The sequence below is a fragment of the Mizuhopecten yessoensis genome, unplaced genomic scaffold (genome assembly GCF_002113885.1).
Source record: "Mizuhopecten yessoensis strain PY_sf001 unplaced genomic scaffold, ASM211388v2 scaffold2441, whole genome shotgun sequence".
NCBI lineage: Eukaryota > Metazoa > Mollusca > Bivalvia > Pectinida > Pectinidae > Mizuhopecten > Mizuhopecten yessoensis.
This window is the reverse complement of record NW_018404548.1, coordinates 75,034-102,372: the sequence shown is the minus strand read 5'-3', so window position 1 is coordinate 102,372 and position 27,339 is coordinate 75,034. Positions and strand designations below refer to the sequence as shown.

General features: G+C 37.0%; 1 protein-coding gene across 3 annotated transcripts in view; it reads left to right on the top strand.

Annotated features, from left to right (window-relative positions):
- LOC110445999 (cAMP-dependent protein kinase regulatory subunit) overlaps nt 1–27,339 on the top strand; it is a 156,976-nt gene that overhangs the window by 91,732 nt on the left and 37,905 nt on the right. For all 3 annotated transcript variants that reach the window (XM_021490928.1, XM_021490926.1, XM_021490927.1), the window contains exons 3-5: nt 14,582–14,673; nt 17,996–18,057; nt 23,445–23,491. In XM_021490928.1, coding sequence (XP_021346603.1) covers nt 14,582–14,673; nt 17,996–18,057; nt 23,445–23,491 — 201 coding nt within the window. The remainder of the gene's footprint in view (nt 1–14,581; nt 14,674–17,995; nt 18,058–23,444; nt 23,492–27,339) is intronic.

Genomic DNA, 27,339 nt, shown 5'->3' with positions numbered 1-27,339 from the left:
GGTCTTTTGAATGAATTTTAATCATAAATACTGATATTTTGCCTGTAGCTTTATTTTAGATCACTTTTAAGGTTACAAGTGTGAGTTTTATACCAGGTGAGCGATGCAGGCCCATTGGGCCTCTTGTTGTTTTTTGTCACTTTCAATAATATTTCTGTACATGTTAAAAACAAAATCAACTCTCTGTATAAATATATCAGGTGACCATTAAAGGCCCATGGGCCTCTTGTCTTTTTTATATTGAACCTGAGACTGTTCTTAAGATTAAAGCAGGTTCAGATTTAACAATAGACTGTACTTCATATTTAACAATAGACTGTACTTCGTATTTAACAATAGACTGTACTTCAGGTTTAACAATAGACTGTACTTCAGATTTAACAATAGACTGTACTTCAGGTTTAACAATAGGCTGTACTTCAGATTTAACAATAGGCTGTTCTTCAGATTTAACAATAGATTTTACTTCAGATTTAACAATAGACTACTTCAGGTTTAACAATAGACTGTACTTCAGATTTAACAATAGACTGTACTTCAGGTTTAACAATAGGCTGTACTTCAGATTTAACAATAGGCCGTTCTTCAGATTTAACAATAGATTTTACTTCAGATTTAACAATAGACTTCTTCAGGTTTAACAATAGACTGTACTTCAGATTTAACAATAGACTGTACTTCATATTTAACAATAGACTGTACTTCGTATTTAACAATAGACTGTACTTCAGGTTTAACAATAGTCTGTTCTTCAGATTTAACAATAGACTGTACTTCAGGTTTAACAATAGACTACTTCAGGTTTAACAATAGGCTGTACTTCAGATTTAACAATAGACTGTACTTCAGATTTAACAAGAGACTACTTCAGATTTAACAATAGACTACTTCATATTTAACAATAGGCTGTACTTCAGATTTAAAAATAGACTGTACTTCAGATTTAACAATAGAATGTACTTCAGATTTAACAATAGACTGTACTTCAGGTTTAACAATAGGCTGTACTTCAGATTTAACAATAGACTGTACTTCAGGATTACCAATAGGCTGTACTTCAGATTAAACAATAGACTGGACTTCAGATTTAACAATAGACTACTTCAGATTTAACAATAGGCTGTACTTCAGGCTTAACAATAGGCTGTATTTCAGATTTAACAATAGACTGTACTTCAGATTTAACAATAGGCTGTACTTCAGATTTAACAATAGGCTGTACTTCAGGCTTAACAATAGGCTGTATTTCAGATTTAACAATAGACTGTACTTCAGATTTAACAAGAGACTACTTCAGATTTAACAATAGACTACTTCATATTTAACAATAGGCTGTACTTCAGATTTAAAAATAGACTGTACTTCAGATTTAACAATAGAATGTACTTCAGATTTAACAATAGACTGTACTTCAGGATTACCAATAGGCTGTACTTCAGATTAAACAATAGACTGGACTTCAGATTTAACAATAGACTACTTCAGATTTAACAATAGACTGTACTTCAGGATTACCAATAGGCTGTACTTCAGATTAAACAATAGACTGGACTTCAGATTTAACAATAGACTACTTCAGATTTAACAATTGGCTGTACTTCAGGTTTAACAATAGGCTGTACTTCAGATTTAACAATAGGCTGTTCTTCAGATTTAACAATAGATTTTACTTCAGATTTAACAATAGACTACTTCAGATTTAACAATAGACTGTACTTCAGGATTACCAATAGGCTGTACTTCAGATTAAACAATAGACTGGACTTCAGATTTAACAATAGACTACTTCAGATTTAACAATAGACTGTACTTCAGGATTACCAATAGGCTGTACTTCAGATTAAACAATAGACTGTACTTCAGATTTAACAATAGACTGTACTTCAGGATTACCAATAGGCTGTACTTCAGATTAAACAATAGACTGGACTTCAGATTTAACAATAGACTACTTCAGATTTAACAATAGACTACTTCAGATTTAACAATAGACTGTACTTCAGGATTACCAATAGGCTGTACTTCAGATTAAACAATAGACTGGACTTCAGATTTAACAATAGACTACTTCAGATTTAACAATAGACTGTACTTCAGATTTAACAAGAGACTACTTCAGATTTAACAATAGACTACTTCAGATTTAACAATTGGCTGTACTTCAGGTTTAACAATAGGCTGTACTTCAGATTTAACAATAGGCTGTTCTTCAGATTTAACAATAGATTTTACTTCAGATTTAACAATAGACTACTTCAGGTTTAACAATAGGCTGTACTTCAGATTTAACAATAGACTACTTCAGATTTAACAATAGACTACTTCATATTTAACAATAGGCTGTACTTCAGATTTAAAAATAGACTGTACTTCAGGTTTAACAATAGACTGTACTTCAGATTTAACAATAGACTACTTCAGATTTAACAATAGGCTGTACTTCAGGTTTAACAATAGGCTGTACTTCAGATTTAACAATAGGCTGTTCTTCAGATTTAACAATAGATTTTACTTCAGATTTAACAATAGACTACTTCAGATTTAACAATAGACTGTACTTCAGGTTTAACAATAGGCTGTACTTCAGATTTAACAATAGGCTGTACTTCAGATTTAACAATAGAATGTACTTCAGATTTAACAATAGACTGTACTTCAGGTTTAACAATAGACTACTTCAGAGAACAAGAAGCCCCTTCCTCATTAAAGTCATTAATGTATTAAGAAATGTTGTTCATGAATTTGTCCGGGGGGGGGGGGATGTTGTTCTGCCTTTGGCTACTCTGTCATTATTTTTGTGGCCAATTTGAGATAAAAAGATCGCTCCTTATCGCTCCTTAGCACCCACTGTAGCTTTTGATTGGCTGAATCGACTGTATCATTTTCTACCAGGTGCATGTTTTTAAATTCCACAGGTTGAATAAAGTCCATCAGTAGAAGTAGAGGTAGAAAGCTAAAATAAAATATGTTTTGTTTTTGGGTTTTTAAGCAAGGGATCTTCATCAAACTGTGGAAAATCATTGACCTTTCAAATTGGTTAGGTATCAGTTGAAATTGCAAAATTTAAATCAGCTTTAAAAAACACTGAAAATATCTGATTAAATTGACATGTTAGACTTGTTACTTACTTACCACTTGTTGTAATCAGAATGGGTTATCTAAACGTCACGACCGTCGTAAGGGTAGGCTTTGTTATAATGTTATTCTGAATGAAGTCGTATGTCAAAGCTTCTAAAGGCCATGTGTTGCAGCATCAAAGTTACAGTGCTAGTTCATGCAACGTGTCAGTTTAAACCTGAGGATAACTGGGCCTGTGTGAAATTCAATTGCTCGAAGCAAGCCTCTTCTGATGTGCATTGAAATCATACATATATTGTACCTCAGTATACAGTGCAAGATTGATTAAATTTGCATTTCAAGATAAATTGGGTTAAGCATTTCAAAGGGACCAATACCCTAGAAGGGTCTGACCCGTTTAGCCTAGTTCTGTCAGAGTCTTGTCCTTGGTGACCATGTCTGATTTCTGTTGGCTAGTGGACAGTGCATTCTGTCTCCGGACAATCTAATCCTATACTGGTCACTGACCACTTCAGATTGCTCTCTGTCATTTGCTTTTACCATCACATATCACATGGGCCTTGCACTGACCAATCAGCTTTTGGACCCGTTTGATTGTATATGAGACTTGTCGGTGGCGGTGTGGTCTAGGCTTTTACCTTTCTCCCCTTGCCATTTCCTGTGGAGAAATTCGATTAGTTTGTGTGATTGACTTAAAGACACTGCTACAATTGGCTGTGCTGGAGTGTTTGGCTGTGACTTACAGACAGCCCACCATGTCAAACAGGCCCAAGATCAATAACTGTTAAGTGTCAATAACATAAAGCCTCACTTCTCCAGTCAGGGGAGGGGCTATAGAAACCTACATTTTCTAGTTATCTTCTTCAGATTTCACTATTTTGATTCAAACAATTTTGAGGTAATAAAGTACCACAAATGAAACATTGTGTTCAACAGAATCTCTCCTAATATACAAACTTTTGGCTATAAACAAGTATTCTACAGAAGTTTCCAGCTGTTCAAAATGGAATCCTCTGAACAAGAAATAGAAGAAAAAAAAGTTTTGTTGAGAAAGGAACTTGAACAGTTTAAAATGGACTTGGCCACAGGGGGAGATGTGGAGATGCCGGTGATGCCTGAGGTAGGTTTCTCACAGGAAAGTCACTTAATCTAACATTTCAGTCATTTAAAAATGATCAAGGAATCCAGCATTCTTGGTCACAGTAAAAAATTATGACATACTTCCTTTTTGAGGTAAAAGAGTTATGAAAAACAAGGACATGTTAAGATTATATGATATTGCCTTTTCTTTAATATTGAAATTCAATTATTGAAAAGTCTACACAAATTTGGATAAAGACTTTTAAACTTTTTAAAATTATCTATACCAAATACATGTGTATGAGTGATACCATTTTGGAAATTGTGTCCGTGTTTTGAAAGTGTGTATATGTTACATTAAGAAACTGTATTTCAGAAACGTTCATGAGCTACATACAATAACACTGAGTTAATATTTATAATGTGTGTTGACCTTTTGATAAAAGTACACCAAATTGAGATCTCAGAGACATTAACACTCTTATTGATTGGAAGCATTAAAAGTTTGTGAAGACTACACTTCACGACCATGAGAACGGTTTCATGAATACCAGCCCTGCTGATATGTACAACACTACTATTGTCACACTACATACTGTTGATAGGAACATAATTGTCACAAACTCTGCCCTGTTGTTAATTGTCACAAACTCTGCCCTGTTNTAATTGTCACCAACTCTGCCCTGTTGTTAATTGTCACAAACTCTGCCCTGTTGTTGTTTCACTTGATTTTATGTAAATCAGACTCATGCAATATTTACTCTGTACAAAATGTTGTACTGTAGACCCAATGCTTAAAATTGTACTGGAGACTCACTACAGAATATTTTACTGTAGACTCACTACAGAATATTGTACAGTACTCACTACAAAATATTTTACAGTAGACTCACTACAGAATATACAGTACTCACTACAAAATATTGTACAGTAGACTCCTACAGAATATTGTACTGTAGACTCACTACAGAATATTGTACTGTAGACTCACTACAGAATATTGTACTGGAGACTCACTACAGAATATTGTACTGGAGACTCACTACAGAATATTGTACTGTAGACTCACTACAGAATATTGTACTGTAGACTCACTACAGAATATTGTACTGTAGACTCACTACAGAATATTGTACTGTAGACTCACTACAGAATATTGTACTGTAGACTCACTACAGAATATTGTACTGTAGACTCACTACAGAATATTGTACTGTAGACTCACTACAGAATATTGTACTGTAGACTCACTACAGAATATTGTACTGTAGACTCACTACAGAATATTGTACTGTAGACTCACTACAGAATATTGTACTGTAGACTCACTACAGAATATTGTACTGTAGACTCACTACAGAATATTGTACTGTAGACTCACTACAGAATATTGTACTGTAGACTCACTACAGAATATTGTACTGTAGACTCACTACAGAATATTGTACTGTAGACTCACTACAGAATATTGTACTGTAGACTCACTACAGAATATTGTACTGTAGACTCACTACAGAATATTGTACTGTAGACTCACTACAGAATATTGTACTGTAGACTCACTACAGAATATTGTACTGTAGACTCACTACAGAATATTGTACTGTAGACTCACTACAGAATATTGTACTGTAGACTCACTACAGAATATTGTACTGTAGACTCACTACAGAATATTGTACTGTAGACTCACTACAGAATATTGTACTGGAGACTCACTACAGAATATTGTACTGGAGACTCACTACAGAATATTGTACATTAGACTCACTACAGAATATTGTACTGTAGACTCACTACAGAATATTATACTGGAGACTCACTACAGAATATTATACTGTACACTCACTACAAAATATTGTTCTGTAAACTCACTAAAGAATATTGTACTGTAGGGCTGTAACGATACACCGCGGTGCACCGAAAACCGCACTAAATTGCTTCGGTTCGGTTTACAGTATTTTTTCCTGTGTTTCGGTTTTTAGTATTACCTGATTTCCGGAATTTAACCACACATGTGTAACGTAAACATTTATTATTCTCCAGCGTCACCTACGATGATAATAAAGGTTTTGAAGGGTTTGACACGGTTGATGTGGAAATACTTTGGCGTAACATAATAACTTTCCAATGGACGGCTTTAATTTTGTGCCCTACGCAAACAGGAAAATATCGGCGGACCGAAGCGCACATGTCGTCTGCAGGTGAGGCCGATTTGAACATTGACATTAATACATTTTAAGCCGATTGATTTCTTCAAACTATATATCGAAGATTTAATCATAAACTAGACCGTAGCTAATATATATCTATATGCCGACTGTGACAGTAAATGTATTGAATGACGACTTGAAACCTGTAGCAAATCACATGCAATTCTTGATGAAATACCTGACCTTTTTACCTGAGAATCTCCGTGTAAATGTACAGCGTCTTATAAATGAAATTTAGAATCTCTGTTATCATTTGCCAATCACATTTGCTGACAAAAATAATTTTAAAATTATCTTTCTGGTGCTTAAATCCGATTAATTAAAAGTTTCANAATTAATTTATATTTCAATAATTAATTCAGCAGTGGTGTCCCTTTACATAATGTACAATCAATGTAGCAGCACTCTCCACTTGCCGCATATATTTCGTAGCTTTACGTTACAAGTCAGGGAACACATCAAACATGGCGACGCATTTGAAGAGGAAGCATAACATTTCGTCATCCTGTATGGTATCAAAATGTATCGTATCGTGGGTAGATATCGTGATACGTATCGTATCATGGCATAGGTGTATCATTACAGCCCTATTGTACTGTAGACTCACTACAGAATATTGTACAGTACTCACTACAAAATATTGTACAGTAGACTCACGACAGAATATTGTACTGGAGACTCACTACAGAATATTGTACTGGAGACTCACTACATATTATTGTACTGGAGACTCACTACAGAATATTGTACTGGAGACTCACTACAGAATATTGTACTGGAGACTCACTACATATTATTGTACTGGAGACACACTACAGAATATTGTACTGGAGACTCACTACAGAATATTGTACTGGAGACTCACTACATATTATTGTACTGGAGACTCACTACAGAATATTGTACTGGAGACTCACTACAGAATATTGTACTGGAGACTCACTACATATTATTGTACTGGAGACACACTACAGAATATTGTACTGGAGACTCACTACAGAATATTGTACTGGAGACTCACTACATATTATTGTACTGGAGACTCACTACAGAATATTGTACAGTAGACTCACTACAGAATATTGTACTGTAGACTCACTACATAATATTGTACTGGAGACTCACTACAGAATATTGTACAGTAGACTCACTACAGAATATTGTACAGTAGACTCTAACAGAATATTGTACTGTAGACACACTACAGAATATTGTACTGTAGATTCACTACAGAATATTGTACTGTAGACTCACTACAAAATATTGTACAGTAGACTCACTACAGAATATTTGTGCACATCGGTTGAAATCACCAATGCCGGCAATGGAAACAATTTTAACGCTCATGCAATTTGTCAGAAATATCGTCTGTTACACTGCACTGATCAACAGGGGTTCGTTACAAATGTCTGAAATACACATATTATATAGACCTACTGACACATATGTTACAGACCTACTGATATGAGTCACAGCACACATAAACATTTTAGACATTTGTAACGAACTTGTGCTCCGTCGCAAGATCACTCACTTCAACCCCTATCTTTCACGCGTCTTGCATCCACCATTCCTCAGTTTCTGACGACATGTCAAATAACGAGGATGTTATAGAATCTACTGACTGTTGTCAGGTTCCCATACAATCAACAAATACATTCACGCCTGGATTCTTCACAAAATGAGCAAAGAGAAAAGTTCGAATTAACTTCCAAAAATAACTCCCTCGTGGGTGGCAAGGTCGGATTTATGGTGTTCACTGTATTTGTCCATGTGCGAAATTTGTTCCGGGGAAAATTCGAAACAATTTCAAATATAACTTTCAGCTCAGAGTACTATTGATAAACTTAAATCACCCTATAGACATATACACAATTGTATTGATACTGAATTGTGGAATAAAATTGAAGTGTTTGTTAAAATTTCAAAGTACTACTTTGTTTGCCAATCAGCACGCGACAATTCGCTGTTCAAACTATTGAACGAAATTGTGTGGACTGTCGATAGGGCGGGCATTTTTAATTTTAAATATGAATTATAAGTTAAAAAAGAAAATTAAAGGCAGAGAAAACGTAAATATAAGTGTTGAACTGTTTTTGTATGGTATTTAAGATCTATTTGAATGTCACAGCTTTGCAAGCAAACAAATGTTTGCTTGCAAAGCTGTGTCATTCAAATAGATCATAAATACCATACAAAAACAGTTCAATGCTTAAGTATTCACAGCATGAATGTAGGATCTGGAAATGTTCAATTCTTGTGTTTCAACCACAGAAAACAACCCTTAACTGTTCTTGTTTTAGTTATTGATTAGATACTTGACCTTGCTGCACTTTAAAAGACATATTTATTAAATGTCATACATCAGGGCTCGACATTAAGCATTGCCCGACTGCCCATGTCAGGTCTGACCCCATGTCAGGCAAGCTTAATGTGTCATTTGCCCAGTTTGGCAAGCGAAAAATATCAGCTACGTTTATTAAAAATCATGTTCAAACAAAAGGAAACTTCATATTATTATTAAAGATATTAAAGAAATTGTCCAATTGAAGTTGTTCCATGATTTCTCTATATTCATCCCAATGAAAGAGTGGTTGCTGAGACTATCGCAACTATATGTAAAGTAGTGTAGTCCATGGTTGTGATCATTTCAGCGTTTGCCTGAATCATCTTGTTGATTGATTAAGACTTAAGCATTCCTGAGACATGGATTCATAACAAAGCTTGATGAAAGCATGTGAACAAGGAAGGCAAGTTTGCTATCATTTGTTTAACTACTCTACTAGTAGAGTGGGTGACAACAAGGGTGGCAATGCCATTTTTGTGTCGCCTGCGAAAAGCTGGTGACACATAGGTATTGCGGTGTCGGCGTCGGCGTCGGCGTCCAAACAGAGGTCTTCGTGCGATAACTTGAGTTTCCTTGGGCTGATCTAACTCAAACTTCATGCAGTGCTTCCTTACCAAAAGTGCTTGCTTGGGATAGCTATTCAGGTCCGAAGGTCAAAGGTCAAGGTTACTATAAATAGAAAATCTGTTTTTCGTGCGATAACTTGAGTTGCAACACATTATATATTCAAAGGCCTTTTTTGTAACGATTCCACCCTTGGCTAGAACAGGTACCAGTCTTTTTTCTGTTTTTCCATGACCTGTTGAAAAAAATAACAGTTCATATCAAAAGTAAGAACTTTACCATAGTAGTAACATGAAAAAGTTCATTAACATGAAAGAAAAAAAAAAGAAAAATGATAATTTGAAAGAGGAAAAATATTTTCAAATTACTTCTGGCTACTATCCTAAGCAACAAATAGACCCTTATCATTTATACCACGTTTGCAATCTGATTCAATTGATTTGTTGCATGACTATGTATTCCCACCTACGTACTATGTCTATCCAACATGCCAAAGCACTTCCTGAAACTCGTTAATTTTTCATCACATCAGATTAAAATTGTTTATTACTACAAGTCTCTGGTGTGTTAAATCATATACGCCACTTTACTGCAAAAAATTAACTACCAACTTTTCATCAGCCATTAGCGACTGTCTGTTCGTGTTTCAAGAATTGTTTTCTCTTAATATTTGTGAAGGCCCGACCTGAAAACAACCTTTCCTAATACATGACGATATTATTAGTAAAACTTTCTTTTTCTGTGCGATAGGTATGTTCAATATTAAGTTTACGAGTGAAAACAACTAACCTTACGATATATTTACATTTGTTTCCACCGGATGTAAAGCGACACCTCGTGTCAGCTCTCTTTCAAAGCACAAAGTTGCTATAAGAGTTATTCCCCTTTGTACGGTCCAAGTTAAAAGTTGCCGATTTATGGCTTCGCGTGGGATGGAGGGAGAATATTTTTCGAATGCGTGAGATTTATGGCTCACGTGGTGTGAGACATGTTTCAGCGTGAGTAAGGTTGTCTCAGCGTGACGAATGCGTGAGATTTTGTCTCACGCCGTGAGACTTGGCAACCCTGTATTTCTGGAGCACAGAGTGTTGGAGAGATCTGCTGACCTTTTACTAAGACAGTGACATCCTTCCGTTCAATATAATAAGCCAGACTTCAGAATTTCAGACGCAATTTCTTTGTTTTGTGTTGTTTTAAGGCCCATTGACAATTTAAATCATCTTTCGACAAACAGCAATGCAGATTTTTTTTTTTATCAGCATGCATTAAGGTCACTCAAGGGATGTTCAATGAGTGTTTATTCTGGGGTTTTCTCCATTTTTCGGGTAAGTCAAGAGTTTGTTCAGGCAAGTAAGATTTGATTTCAATTGCATGACAAGGCAAGTAAGTTAATGTTGAGCCCTGTACATGTACAAACATAACCACTTTCCTTCATTATAGATATTGGTTCAAACATCCAATTTTCTGAGAGCAAGTTTATCCGCTCTTCATATGCATTCAAGTTTGTAATTATACTGTGATTTTAGGGAATGGCATATTGTTGTTGGATTAGGAGAGCGTATATGTGTAGTTGACTTGTGTAATATAGACGGTATGTAAATGTGGGTTGGAAATTAAAGCGTGGCTGATGGACCAAGCACAAAACTCAAGTAAATCTTGTAGAGGAGTTAGGTAAGACTACTGGAGTGTAAATAACAAGCGTTAGGAGTTAGACATCATTAGAGTACTAAATGTTTTATCGGGTATTGCGTTGGCCCCTTCTTGCTACATGATGCAGAGATGGTTAACCTCAAGTCCATCTATCTTAATTGAATAGAAGATGAAGGCATTGAGCAGGAGTAAGGGGATTATTCTATATGGGGAGTGTAAAACTATTGATGGTTTCTGTCACTGTAACGCAAGATAGGATTCAACTGTATGCAATAATGTATTCACAATACCCCTCCTGAGTCTTATCATTTCTAGGAAAAGTTAAAGGGCGGCGGATTGATAACAGTCTAGCTGAATTAATGTGTGGCGTGTTGTGTTCTATTGGTCGTTAACATGGGTCTCTTGTCATTAACGTCCTCTAATTTCACACATCAACAGGTCGAATGTAGATCGTTAGGAATTTGAATTAGTCTATTTCTTCATAATTGAGTGTGAGATTTGTGGTGCTGTGACCCACCCCTCTTTTCTAGTTTGTCCTGTCACTATTATTGTATGTCTATGTTTGAGACTTGGCCAAGTGTCAATTAGGACTAAATCTCTTCATTCTCATGAAATTTCATCTGACAAACCACTAGAAATATACCCAAAAAGTTCATTTTCCTCATAATGAACTTTCAAGTAGACAGAATCAATGAGGTCTAGTGTCAGCATTGTGAAATATCAATCTTATTTTATAACTCTTATTTTGTAAACCCAGCATTGCTTCTTGACCTTTCTTCCTGAAATCTTCAGTTCTCTTATTCTAACAGATGTGACAAGGATGTAAAAGCCAACAGTTGGAGGAATTCCATTGTACACGGTGTATACAAAAAGTGTACACAAAAAGTGTACACTTCATAAAATCAGACAAAAGATATTTGTCTTAACACAGCAGGTCTAACATCAAGTCAGATATGGCTACAGGTCTGCTGGGATATCATATGTTAAATATAGGATTATATATTGTTAAAAATAGGAATATTATGTTTCATGTTACAGATACTGTACACTAGCTAATACCAGGTGTTATAAGTATAAATTTTCAATTTCAAACTTGTGTCATCCACACACATTAGGAAGGAAGTGTGATGGACAGGGATCAGGGTTCCTTGTGTAGGTGTATTATCTTTGGTAAGGAGCTGGTTGTTATCAATACTTTCCTCATCACTATGTGATCATTTGACCTTTATCCGTAATCCAGTAGATGTTTCTGAAGTATTGTTCACTGTTGGTCAGGGCGTTATATTGGCTTCTCTATACTTCTCCTCAATTTTATGAAAATTTTAAAAGAGTACAGTCATCAATGCTTACTTATTTCCTGAGGGGAGTCGGATCAATATCCCTTACAAAAGCATGGTTCACGCTTTCTTTGATGATAAGTCTTTTGAATAAGAAAGTTCTTTATTTGTAATATTTAATAACCCCAATCATTGACCGTAGGGATACTGAACATTTAATAGCCTCGGCGAAGGAAAAGCTTATTGCGTCTAGTGATTGATAAGAATGGAATTAGTGTTGTTTTATGTGTAAACCAGTTATTATATATACTGTACATGAAGGTGACAGTCTTTGATACACCAGCATGATGCCTGGAAATCCTGTCTGAGTCGCTGCCAACTCTTTTATCGCTGGAATAAATCTTAAGATCAAAGCTGTCATCATCTTTTTTTTCTGACCTTTTATTTAAAAAAAATATATTGATTCCTTTTTCATTGGTATTTTTAGCTCACCTGGCCCGAAGTAGCATGCTGGGATGAAGGGCTTCCTAGTTTGTTCAAATGAATGACCTTGACTTATATTCAAGGTCACAGGGGTCAAATATGTTAAAAACCTTTAAACAACTTCTTTTGAATAACTAAGAGGCATAGGGTTACTATATTTGCCCAGTAGCATGCTGTGATTAAGGGCTACCAAGTTTGTTCAAATGAATGACCTTCGTCCATTTTCAAGGTCACAGGGGTCAATTGTCTTAACAAATCTTTAAACAACTTCTTCTGAATAACTAAGAAGCCTAGGATAATGATATTTGGCCAGTAACATGCCAGGATGAAGGGCTACCAAGTTTGTTCAAATGAATGACCTTTACTTATTTTCAAGGTCACATGGGTCAAATATTTTTAAAACCTTTAAACAACTTCTTCTCAATAACCAAGAGGCCTAGGATAATGATATTTGGCCAGTAGCATGCTTGGATAAAGGGCTATAAAGTTTGTTCAAATGAATGAACTTTACATATATTCAAGGTCATGTTCAAATGAATGACCTTTACATATATTCAAGGTCACAGGGGTCAAATATGTTTAAAACCTTTAAACGACTTCTTCTAAATTAGCCAAAGGCCAAGGGTGATGATATTTGGTCATTAACAGGCTGGGATGAAGGGCTAGCAATTTTGTCAAAATGAATGACCTTCGCCCATATTCGAGGTCACAGTGATCAATATATGTTTAAATCTTTAAATGACATGTTCTGTATAACCAATATGTCTAGGGTCATGATATTTTTCCAAAAGCATGCTGGGTTGGAAGACTTTAAACTCTGTTCAACCTAATGTCCTTGTTCGACATTCAAGGTCACAGGCGTCATAAGTTTAAATCTTTTAATAGGTTCTTATGAATCAAACACTGATATTCTGCCTGTAGCTGTATTTTAGTCCACTTTTAAGATTACAAGTGTGAGATTAATACCAGGTGAGCGATTCAGGCCCATTGGGCCTCTTGTTAAAACATACTCTCATTAGTGATTCTGGATCTTTGATTACTTTTGAAATTTATTTTGTTTTGGATGTGTTTTATGTGAGAGAATCCAACAGATCACTTTGAGGGTAACATGTGGGGAAATCAGCACTGCAAACATAGGGGTAAAACAGATTAAACAAGCACTTGTGGGCATTGAGGAATATAGAATGGGATAGAGCTTAAAAGAGCACTTCAGAAGGGTAGAATGGGGTAAAATGGGGGTTATGAACAAAACAGAGTTTCAACAAACACTTCTAGGCTTTGATGGGAAGGATGGGGTAGAATGGGGTAAAATGGGGGTTATAGGGGCAAAACAGAGTTTCAACAAACACTTATGGGCTTTGAGGGGTAGAATGGGGGTTATAGGGGCAAAACAGAGTTTCAACAAACACTTATGGGCTTGAAGGGGTAGGATGGAGATGAAATGGGTGCTGCAGGGAGTATGGGGGTAAAAAAGAGCAAAATGAGCCCAGTAGGAGTTAATAATTTCAAAACTGAGAGCAATATAATCGATAATATTTCACCAAAAACAATTTTTGAAAACCAGTTGAAATGTGTGTTCTGCTGATTTTCAGGATTACAATTATTTTCACACTGTTTATCTTGTTAGAGATTATTGATAACTGCTGTAGAAAATAGAGCTCAAGTCAGTGGTATTGTTTTTTTATACAATTTAAAATCGAATCTTGATTAATTGTAAGTGCTATGTGATTTGTCTGCATGTATACCAGATGAGTGTATGTTGATAGGTGAAAACTGTAGATAATGTGAACATTGACTGAGCCTGTTATTTGTTGTGTGTTCTAGGTGGTAGGTGAAAACTGTAGATAATGTGAACATTGACTGAGCCTGTTATTTGATGTGTGTTCTAGGTGGTACCGAAGGATTACAAGACCATGGCAGCATTATCCAAGGCAATAGCTAGAAACGTGCTCTTTTCTCATCTAGACGATAATGAACGAAGGTGAGCAGACCTGTTTAAGTTTTTAGCTCCTAAGGACCATGCATGGTGAACTTATGCCATACCACAGCGCCCGTTGTCTGTCCGTCTGTCAACTTTTCCTTTAAAATGCTACTAGTCCTGAACAGCAAAGTAGAGTTTGACTAAATTTGGTCCGGACCATCCTTAGGCCAAGGGGACTCGATTTTGTATTAATGGTGGGTGTGGCCCTCCCCTGGGGGCTGAGGAGCAGGGCCCAATAGGGGAAATAGAGGTAAAACCTTTAAAATCCTTCTACTACCGTAGGGATTAAGGGATTTGATTCTAATTTAGTCTGGAGCATCCCTTTGGCCAAGGGGACTCAATTTTGCATAAATGCTGGATCTGGCCCCCCTGGGGCCTGAGGGGCGGGGCCCAATAGGGAATTAAAGCAAATTCTTTAAAATACTTCTTCTTCTGTAGGAATGAAAAGATTGGTTCCATATTTGGTCTGAACCATCCTTGGCTGAAGGGGACTCAATTTTATATAAATGGTGGGTCTGCCCCCCCTGGGGGTTGAGGGGCGGGGCCAACTAGGGGAAATATAGCAAATTCTTTAAAATCCCTCTTCTTCTGCAGGAATGAAAGGATTTGTTCCATACTTCGTCAGAAGCATCCTTGGGGGAAGGGGAACAAATTTTGTGTAAACTGTGGGTCTGGCCCGCCAGGGACCTGAGGGGCGGGGCTCAATAGGGGAAACATAGCAAGTTATTCTTTATAATCCTTCTTATGTAGAAATGAAGGGATTTGGTCCATATTTGGTGTGGAGCAACCTTAGTTAAAGGGGAACCAATTTTATATAAACTGTGGGTCTGCCCCCACCCCCCACCCCCCTCAGGGGCCTGAGGGTCGGGGCCCAATAGGGGAAACATAGAAAATTGTTCTTTAAAATCCTTCTTTTTTTCTTCTGTAGGAATGATTTGGTGTGGAGCATTCTTGGGTAAAGGGGAACCACTTTTGTATATACAGTGGGTGTGGCCCCCCTGGGACCTGAGGGGCAGGGCCCAATAGGGGAAATAGAAGTGAAACCTTTATAATCCTTCTGCTACCATAGTGATTAGGGGATTTTATCCTAATTTAGTCTGGAGCATCCTTGGGCTAAAGGGACTCAATTTCATTTAAACATCGAGTGTGGCCCTCCTGGGGGAAGAAGGGAGGGGCCCAATAGGGGAAACATAGCAAATTCTTCAAATACCTTCTTCTGTACGAATTGACAGGGTTTTGTCCAAATTTGGTATGAAGCATCCTTGGGTGAAGGGGTACCAACTTTGTATGAATGGTGTGTCTAACCCCCCTGGAGGCAGAGAGGCAGTCCCAATAGTGCAAATAGAGGTAAAACCTTTAAAATCCTTCTTCTACCATAGGAATTAAGGGATTTTATCCTAATTTACTCTTTTGTATAAGCAGTGGGTTTGGTCTACCAGGGAGCAGAAGGGTGGGGCCCAATAGGAGAAATAGAGGTAAAACCTTTATAATCCTTCTTTGACCATTGGGATTAAGGGATATTTTATCATCATTTAGTCTGGAGCATCCTTGGTCCAAGGTAAGGGTGTGCGGTGCACCGAAATTATCGGTGCTTCGCGAATCAGACCTTTCGAATCGAGTCACCGATAAGGATCTCCGGAAATCGGTTCCGTTTGGTTCCAATTCTGAGTGTTAGAAAATGGTGTGCTCTGCAGTGTACGCACAATAATTTTGCACAATGTTAAGTCATTTTAGTAGCTTGTTTGTATTTTGAGGTAAAACCTTTATAAAATTGAAAGCGACTGTCAGAATTTCCCGCGAATGACGGAAGTCCTGTAGTAAACAATGCATGCAGCGCACCAAGCGGCGAATATAATACCAAGCGGCGAATATAATTACTACGGGAGGTAATGAGTCCGCAATACCCGAGTGCGTAGCCGAACTATCGGTATCCTCAGGGCTGACTATCACTATACTGCATAATTGATCATGAATGACGGAAAAAAACAGCAGACACTATTTGTCATCGGCTAAAGACGACAACTTTCAGTTCATATTCTTACACAATGACTGTGCCCAGTGTGGGTAAGTTACATGATCTCTGTTTCAGTAATACGCGCCAGTTTTTAAAACGTAATCAAAACACTGACATTTGAGTTTGAATTACGTTTTCTTGTGCAATTTGAACTTAAAAACGAATCATCTATAGAAATAAACTGGTGCATGGCTAAGAATACATCAATGTTATAACTAATTGTTGGCATATTTATTGAAGTATAAGTATTATTGCCAAAAGTGATCCGATTTGGGTACTGCTCTGATTTGGGTACTGCCTCCTTACACAATGTTCATTCTGTTACTGACTAATTCTTGGTGTTTTTATTCTATGACAAACTGGAAATATCATGAAATGAATAAAAACATGTAAAAATTACATTGTTTTTACTAACTGATTCTTGGTGTTTTTATTATATGACAGACTGGAAATATTATGAAATATATGAAAACATGTAAAAATGGCATTGCTACAATTAGTTAACAATTTTGTGATGATATTACATACCCATGGGGATTTAGATAGGTGAACCCCTAATATATGCAGCCATACCCCCATTTTGAGAGGTATGGGGGTACAAAAAAAAACAATTACAAAAGTGACAGGGAACACTGTTTTATTCAAATACCAAACAGGGTCTACGTCTTCGATGTCAAATCATTTAAAAAGAAAGCATGGCATTTCAATTAGTGACTCGCGGCAATCAACATCAACACGATCTACCCCTAGCAGTGAAAACATTTTAACTTGGTAAAAACTTTAATATGTTACCATGGCTACTTTATAAACTGTTACCGGGTACTTTTGTTTTGTTATACCTTAAATAAAGGTTTTACACTTGATTCTTATGTTTTTATGAGAAAGTGTGTCTCAAGTGAATCGATTCTGTTTGAAGTTTGTTCTCGCTATATCTCAAGTATTGGATGGATCTTTCTGAAATTTAATATGACAGTACCTACCATGGAGTGCTATATCTTGACTTCATACCAATTATTTTAAACATATTAGGTGAGCGATACAGGCCCTCTGGTCCCCTTGTTACTGTGATTCTGTATGTTATAAATTATCTTTGTAAATATTACAAAAGTCTATGTATGGAAGGATTAGGAAATGGGCTGATGATTTCAAATAATTTGCCAATTTGCCATTAAGATAACAGATATTTTAGTTCACAACATGATGTAGTTGTATGCTCATGAATTGAAGTTCCCCAGATCAATAATATCAATGCCATCATGAAAAAACAGGTAAATTGATGATGTGTCACACTAATATTCTATTTTACAGTGATATTTTTGATGCCATGTTTCCAGTCCATCGGCATTCTGGGGAAATTATTATTCAACAAGGTGAGTAGCAAGGTCACTTCTCGCTCGTTCCTAATGGAAATGAGTGACGGATCTCGGCTGTAAACTACTTAAACAAAATCTACATCAGGGCCTGGCTAAGTGTAAACCAACATACCAATTTATTTAAAACCAAACCTATATATTGAAGTTGAAAAGTTGATTCAAGGGTAAGTGAGGGGCAGACATTGATGAGGCTAGACGTAGATTCAAACATTCTTTGCAAATGTGTGAAAATGTTCCTGTGCTGGGCAAATCCACTCAGCAGATTGAATTCTGTTCCAGCAAATCAATCTTCAGATTAATATTTTCAGTAGCAATATATAGCAGCGTTAGGTAAATAAATGTAGAGTTTAGTATGTGCCTGACCGATGTAAAATGTCATAAGTTAATGCTGTCTGGCCTGGTTAAATGAGAAAATACCAGTCTGTTCTCTACAACTAAATCTGACAGTGTCATGAAATATCACTGTTTTATAGCGCTATCTCAGACATTGTCAAGGTATATCACAGTTATATACAGCCATCTCAGACAGTGTCATGGCATATCACAGTTATATACAGCCATCTCAGACAGTGTCATGGTATATATACAGCCATCTCAGACAGTGTCATGGCATATCACAGTTATATACAGCCATCTCAGACAGTGTCATGGTATATCACAGTTATATACAGCCATCTCAGACAGTGTCATGGTATATATACAGCCATCTCAGACAGTGTCATGGTATATCACAGTTATATACAGCCATCTCAGACAGTGTCATGGTATATCACAGTTATATACAGCCATCTCAGACAGTGTCATGGTATATCACAGTTATATACAGCCATCTCAGACAGTGTCATGGTATATCACAGTTATATACAGCCATCCCTGACAGTGTCATGGTATATATACAGCCATCTCAGACAGTGTCATGGCATATCACAGTTATAAACAGCCATCTCAGACAGTGTCATGGTATATATACAGCCATCTCAGACAGTGTCATGGCATATCACAGTTATATACAGCCATCTCAGACAGTGTCATGGTATATCACAGTTATATACAGCCATCTCAGACAGTGTCATGGTATATATACAGCCATCTCAGACAGTGTCATGGTATATCACAGTTATATACAGCCATCTCAGACAGTGTCATGGTATATCACAGTTATATACAGCTAAACCTGACAGTGTCATGGTAAGTCACAGTTATATACAGTCATCTCAGACAGTGTCATGGTATATCACAGTTATATACAGCTAAACATGACAGTGTCAAGGTATATCACAGTTATATACAGCCATCTCAGACAGTGTCATGGTATATCACAGTTATATACAGCTAAACCTGACAGTGTCATGGTATATATACAGCCATCTCAGACAGTGTCATGGCATATCACAGTTATAAACAGCCATCTCAGACAGTGTCATGGTATATATACAGCCATCTCTGACAGTGTCATGGCATATCACAGTTATATACAGCCATCTCAGACAGTGTCATGGTATATCACAGTTATATACAGCTAAACCTGACAGTGTCATGGTATATCACAGTTATATACAGCTAAACCTGACAGTGTCATGGTATATCACAGTTATATACAGCTAAACCTGACAGTGTCATGGTATATCACAGTTATATACAGCTAAACCTGACAGTGTCATGGTATATCACAGTTATATACAGCTAAACCTGACAGTGTCATGGTATATCACAGTTATATACAGCTAAACCTGACAGTGTCATGGTATATCACAGTTATATACAGCTAAACCTGACAGTGTCATGGTATATCACAGTTATATACAGCTAAACCTGACAGTGTCATGGTATATCACAGTTTTATACAGCTAAACCTGACAGTGTCATGGTATATCACAGTTATATACAGCTAAACCTGACAGTGTCATGGTATATCACAGTTATATACAGCTAAACCTGACAGTGTCATGGTATATCACAGTTATATACAGCTAAACCTGACAGTGTCATGGTATATCACAGTTATATACAGCTAAACCTGACAGTGTCATGGTATATCACAGTTATATACAGCTAAACCTGACAGTGTCATGGTATATCACAGTTATATACAGCTAAACCTGACAGTGTCATGGTATATCACAGTTATATACAGCTAAACCTGACAGTGTCATGGTATATCACAGTTATATACAGCTAAACCTGACAGTGTCATGGTATATCACAGTTATATACAGCTAAACCTGACAGTGTCATGGTATATCACAGTTATATACAGCTAAACCTGACAGTGTCATGGTATATCACAGTTATATACAGCTAAACCTGACAGTGTCATGGTATATCACAGTTATATACAGCTAAACCTGACAGTGTCATGGTATATCACAGTTTTATACAGCTAAACCTGACAGTGTCAAGGTATATCACAGTTTTATACAGCTAAACCTGACAGTGTCAAGGTATATCACAGTTATATACAGCTAAACCTGACAGTGTCATGGTATATCACAGTTATATACAGCTAAACCTGACAGTGTCATGGTATATCACAGTTATATACAGCTAAACCTGACAGTGTCATGGTATATCACAGTTATATACAGCTAAACCTGACAGTGTCATGGTATATCACAGTTATATACAGCTAAACCTGACAGTGTCATGGTATATCACAGTTATATACAGCTAAACCTGACAGTGTCATGGTATATCACAGTTATATACAGCTAAACCTGACAGTGTCATGGTATATCACAGTTATATACAGCTAAACCTGACAGTGTCATGGTATATCACAGTTATATACAGCTAAACCTGACAGTGTCATGGTATATCACAGTTATATACAGCTAAACCTGACAGTGTCATGGTATATCACAGTTATATACAGCTAAACCTGACAGTGTCATGGTATATCACAGTTATATACAGCTAAACCTGACAGTGTCATGGTATATCACAGTTATATACAGCTAAACCTGACAGTGTCATGGTATATCACAGTTATATACAGCTAAACCTGACAGTGTTATGGCATATCACAGTTATATACAGCTAAACCTGACAGTGTTATGGCATATCACAGTTATGTACAGCTAAAACTGACAGTGTCATGGCCATGGTATATCACAGTTATATACAGCTAAACCTGACAGTGTTATGGCATATCACGGTTATATACAGCTAAACCTGACAGTGTTATGGTATATCACAGTTATATACAGCTAAACCTGACAGTGTTATGGTATATCACAGTTATATCCAGCTAAACCTGACAGTGTTATGTTATATCACAGTTATATACAGCTAAACCTTACAGTGTTATGGCATATCACGGTTATATACGGCTAAACCTGACAGTGTTATGTTATATCACAGTTATATACAGCAAACCCTGACAGTGTTATGGCATAGCACAGTTATATACAGCTAAACATGACAGTGTTATGGCATATCACGGTTATATACAGCTAACCCTGACAGTGTTATGGCATATCACAGTTATATACTGCTAAACCTGACAGTGTTTTGGCATATCACAGTTATGTACAGCTAAACCTGACAGTGTCATGGTATATCACAGTTTTATACAGCTAAACCTGACAGTGTCATGGTATGTCACAGTTATATACAGCTAACCCTGACAGTGTCAAGGTATGTCACAGTTATATACAGACATCTCAGACTGTGTCATGATATATCACAGTTATATACAGCTAAACCTAACAGTGTCATGGTATGTCACAGTTATATACAGTGTTCTCAGACAGCGTCATGATATATCAGTTATATACAGCTAAACCTGACAGCGTCATGGAATGTCACAGTTATATACAGCTAAACCTGACAGTGTCAAGGTATATCACAGTTATATTCAGCTAAACCTGACAGTGTCATGGTATGTCACAGATATATACAGCTAAACCTGACAGTGTCATGGTATGTCACAGTTATATACAGCTAAACCTGACAGTGTCAAGGTATGTCACAGTTATATACAGACATCTCAGACAGTGTCATGATATATCACAGTTATATACAGCTAAACCTGGCAGTGTCATGGTATGTCACAGTTATATACAGTCATCTCAGGCAGTGTCATGATATATCAGTTATATACAGCTAAACCTGACAGTGTCATGGTATATCACAGTTTTATACAGCTAAAACTGACAGTGTCATGGTATATCACAGTTTTATACAGCTAAACCTAACAGTGTCATGGTATATCACAGTTATATACAGCTAAACCTGACAGTGTCATGGTATATTATACAGCTAAACCTGGCAGTGTCATGGTATGTCACAGTTATATACAGTCATCTCAGGCAGTGTCATGATATATCAGTTATATACAGCTAAACCTGACAGTGTCATGGTATATGACAGTTTTATACAGTCATCTCAGACAGTGTCATGGTATATTACAGTTATATACAGCCATCTCAGACAGTGTCATGGTATGTCACAGTTTTACAGAGCTATGTAATGTAGATTTTGATTTCTTTTGGTACATAGTTTAAATTCCAAATTTCAACTAGTACCAATTTGTTGTTTTCCTTCAACACTGCATTAGTTAGAACCAGTATTCATTACCTATTGTAACATCTAAAACAGCTGGCGCCAATATCTCCTTCCTTATTTAGTTATGTCACCTTGGGGATTTGAGTTTGGAGAGTAGAGATTTGAAAATGACAATTACAATTAGTCTAACACAATAGTCTAGATCAACTAGATCTAATCAAAATAATTTTCTTATACATCTGAAATAGAATTGATTTCTGACCTGCGAAAAAAGTGTGAATCACAAATTTAATTTAACTTGTTTGATACATACTTTTATCGCCTGCTGAAAGAGTAAATTATGATATGTTGACAGAAGGCATTGCATTAACTGCACACACTTGTCAAAAGTATATACTGTATGGTGTTATTATGTTCGTCTGTGCATCCGTTTGTTTACATAACCTTGTGACCGAAACTAGCCACACAGTTTGTTGTGTGATGAGGATGAAGATGCACATACAGTATCTTTAAATGGCAATGTTGTATTAAACTTTACAACAGTTATTGCCCTTTGCTAATGCAGCAGCAGGTTGACAACTACTGCTGCTAGTTCTGTGGCTTTTGACCAAACATTCTGGCATAAGTGTGAACAAAATCATAAAAACATTCCCAAAACTATTAATTGAGAATACATGTATTAAGTTTACTTTTCGCTACAGTTCTTTAACAGGAACCAAACACACTTTGCCTTATTTGTAACTTGTGAAGGAAAATCCTAATAACGACTGTGTAATGTATTTCTCAATGTATTGCAGGCATATTATTCTCTGCTGTTGATTTTAAGTAAGATTAAATAAAATACCTTGTATTGACTAGACCTATTTTATGATTGACAGGTGACGATGGTGATAACTTCTATGTGATAGACCAGGGAGAAGTTGATGTGAGTACACTTCCAACTCTGGAACTATTATAGATTTACTACCAGTTCAGGTATAGAATTTACACATGATGACTTGAGTATAGACTTTTTACATGACCTTCAGCAGTACAGTTGTATATAGCCGTACAAGTTGAGTAACTGAGTTTAAATGACAACCTGTTTCTGTTGCTATTTGAGGTAGAAAGACATATTTCTGGTCCAACTGTAAAAATAGATAGTCTGATGTTATGTCCACCAAAAAGCTCCAACACTTAATTATTAAACATGTGGTTAATGAGTAAATACATAATGGATTTTCTGTGCAGATTCATGGCACCTGGAGGTTAATATATAGAGTAATCAAAGGGTGAAGAAAAGAATGTAATTCAGCAACCTCTCCTAGTATACAAACACATTGTTCTACTTTTACTCTGATAGTATACAAACACATTGCTCTGCTTGTCCTCTGATAGTATACAAACACATTGTTCTGCCTGTCCTCTGATGGTAAACACAATAATTTTTGGCTTGTTATCTGCCTGTTTAACATTTTTGTCTGATATGAAATATATGTTGTGGTGATTTCCATAGTGCAGAAGTGTTCATCAACGTTATGCATGATATATGTTTGCAAAGACCCTTTGAAATGTTGTGTGTTTGGACTGAGATGATGATATAGGAGTGATGTTCTCCCCCCTCCCGCCCTGTCTTCCCCCCTAACCAAGATGTTTTCTTCTTTGTTATTGATGTCATGTATAGTATGTCATCTCCTGACCTATATTGGTGGATGTTGATGTCAGCTCATCTAATGAGTGTGATGGCCTTGCAGGTGCCCGTACTGCCTGGTCACATTGTTACTGTAGAGATCGGCTCTGTAATTACGTTACCATATATGGATAACAGAACGCTTTGTAGGAACAAATGGCAGATTATGATGACAGAACTTCACAGCGATAGGATTTCCGTGTGTCAGTTTCCTTACAGTTTTCCTGGCAATTTTTTCAATTTCCTCCTTAGTCATACTCTGCATATATTCCGAACATCCTACTGTGGTATTATTACGATGTGAAGATGTAGCCTGGAGGTAAAATAATATTGTCAGCATGACATCTGATTAGCTGGCCACTTCTAAGAGCTCCTGCAGGCTTTTTTTAGACAGAGTGCAAATAGAGGAGTATAGCAACAAAATGAGTCTCTTTAGTTTCTTTAATGACAGGCATTTAGAATAATCAAACTTTTCTTTTGACAAATTACTATAACAGCTTCTGTGTGATTATCATTACTCTCAGGCCTAGTTAAAGTAGCTAAAGGATGATATTTAGATGTAGTAATCCATTTGTTATTCCAGGTACTTTGAATATTGAATTTAAAATATTAATCTAGAATATAAGAACCTGGATAAATGTTGTTTTACATTGAACATGACACACATTAAGGACCTAACACAGCAGCCTTTAATTGTTTGTCCTGTAGTAGTGGCATCAGTAGCCCCCTTATTGGTCTCAGCTCAAATATTTAGGACCTGAAACATTGGCCCCCTTGTTGATCTCAGCTCATATATTTAGGATCTGAAGCATTGGTCCCCTTGCTGGTCACAGCTCAGACATTTGGGACCTAAAGCATTGGTCCCCTTGTTTGTCACAGCTCAGACATTTAANGGTCACAGCTCAGACATTTGGGACCTAAAGCATTGGTCCCCTTGTTGGTCACAGCGCAGACATTTAGGACCTAATGCATTGGTCCCCTTGTTGGTCACAGCTCAGACATTTAGGTCCCCTTGTTGGTCCCCTTGTTGGTCTCAGCTCAGACATTTAGGACCTGATGCATTGGTCCCCTTGTTGGTCACAGCTCAGGCATTTAGGACCTGATGCATTGGTCCCCTTGTTGGTCTCATCTCAGACATTTAGGACCTAATGCATTGGTTCCCTTGTTGGTCACAGCTCAGACATTTAGGTCCCCGTGTTGGTCCCCTTGTTGGTCCCAGCTCAGACATTTAGGACCTGATGCATTGGTACCCTTGTTGGTCTCAGCTCTGACATTTCGGACCTGATGCATTGGTTCCCTTGCTGGTCACAGCTCAGACATTTAGGACCTGAAGCATTGGTCCCCTTGTTGGTCACAGCTCAGACATTTAGGACCTAATGCATTGGTCCCCTTGTTGATCACAGCTCAGACATTTAGGACCTGATGCAGTTGTTTCTTTTTGTGTACAATTTTTTTTCCATGTTTTCTGTTTCCTTCTTATCTTACCTTCTGTTTCTTATTTTTTTTATCCTACGTTCTGTTTATAAATATAAACTTTATTCATTTTACAAAAATTATGAAACAAGTTATTTCAACTTATTCTAATAATTCTTGTTGGACTGGATGTTAGTTAGCACAGGGATGGGGGTCTTCATGTAGGAGGAAACCAGAGTACTTGAAGAAGACCAATGTGGTCGGGTAGGTGACCCACCAACATTTCATGTCTGATTGGGCATTTAATTCCAGACCGCCTTGGTGATTGGAAAGTGCATTATCCACCTTTCCACTCGACCCTACCTTCTGTTTCCATTCTTCATATCATAACTTTTATATCCAACCTTTTATTTCCCCTTTTGTCTATCCCACCTTCAGTATCCTACTTTCTAATTCCGTCCTGTATTCTTCCTTCTATTTCTTACCTTTAGTGTCCTACCTTCTATTTCTGTTTCTCTGTAATCTACCTTCTATATCCTACCTTCAGTATCCTACCTTCTATATCCTACTTTCTGTATCCTACCTTCCATATCCTACCTTCCATATGCTGCCTTCTATATCCTACCTTCTGTATCCTACCTTCTGTATCCTTCCTTCTATATCCTACCTTCTTTATCCTACCTTCTATATCCTACCTTCTGTATCCTACCTTCTGTATCATTCCTTCTATATCCTACCTTCTTTACCCTACCTTCTATATCCTACCTTCTGTATCCTACCTTCTATATCCTCCCTTCTGTATCCTACCTTCTGTATCCTACCTTCTATATCCTACCTTCTGTATCGGTTCTACATTCTGCCCTCCATATCCTTTTTAGGTCACCTGAAACAAAGTCTCAAGTGACCTATTGTGATCGCCTTTTGTCCGTCGTCCGTCGGTAAACAATATACATTTTCGACTTCTCCTCCAAAACCCCTGAACCAATTTCAATGAAATTTTGCAGAAACCTTCCATGGCCAAAGGTCAACAAAACAGGGGCCCGAGGGTCAGGGCCAAAAAGGGTCAAATTGACTAAAATTTCAAAAACCTTCTTCTCAAGACCAAGATATGGTAGAATCAAATACTCTTTATAGATGGAAGGGTCTTAAGGTGCTTTACCAAAATTGTAAATTTCTTGACCCTGGGGTCTCACGTTTCCCCCTGCGGAGGAGGTAAACTTTACTATAGTTTATATAGGGAAATCACATTTTGGACCAACATTTGTTTAATTGCCATTGGAAGTAATTATATTTAGGTTAGCATTATCAGTACTAGGTAGTAGTTTGATGGTATGCACATATCAGCCCTGAGTGGCCCCCAGGGGCTGACGGGTGGGGCCAAAAAGGGTCGAAATGAAGGAAATTTCAAAAATCTTCTTCTCAAGACCCAGATATGGTAGAATCAAACACTCTTCATAGATGGAAGGGTCTTAAGGTGCTTTACAAAAATTGTGAATTTCTTGACCCTGGGGTATCACGTTTCCCCCTGGGGAGGGGTAAACTTTACTATAGTTCATATAGGGAAATCACATTTTGGACCAACATTTGTTTAATTTCCATTGGAAGTAATTATATTTAGGTTAGCATTATCAGTATTTGGTAGCAGTTTGATAGTATGCACATATGAGCCCTGAGTGACCCCCAGGGGCTGA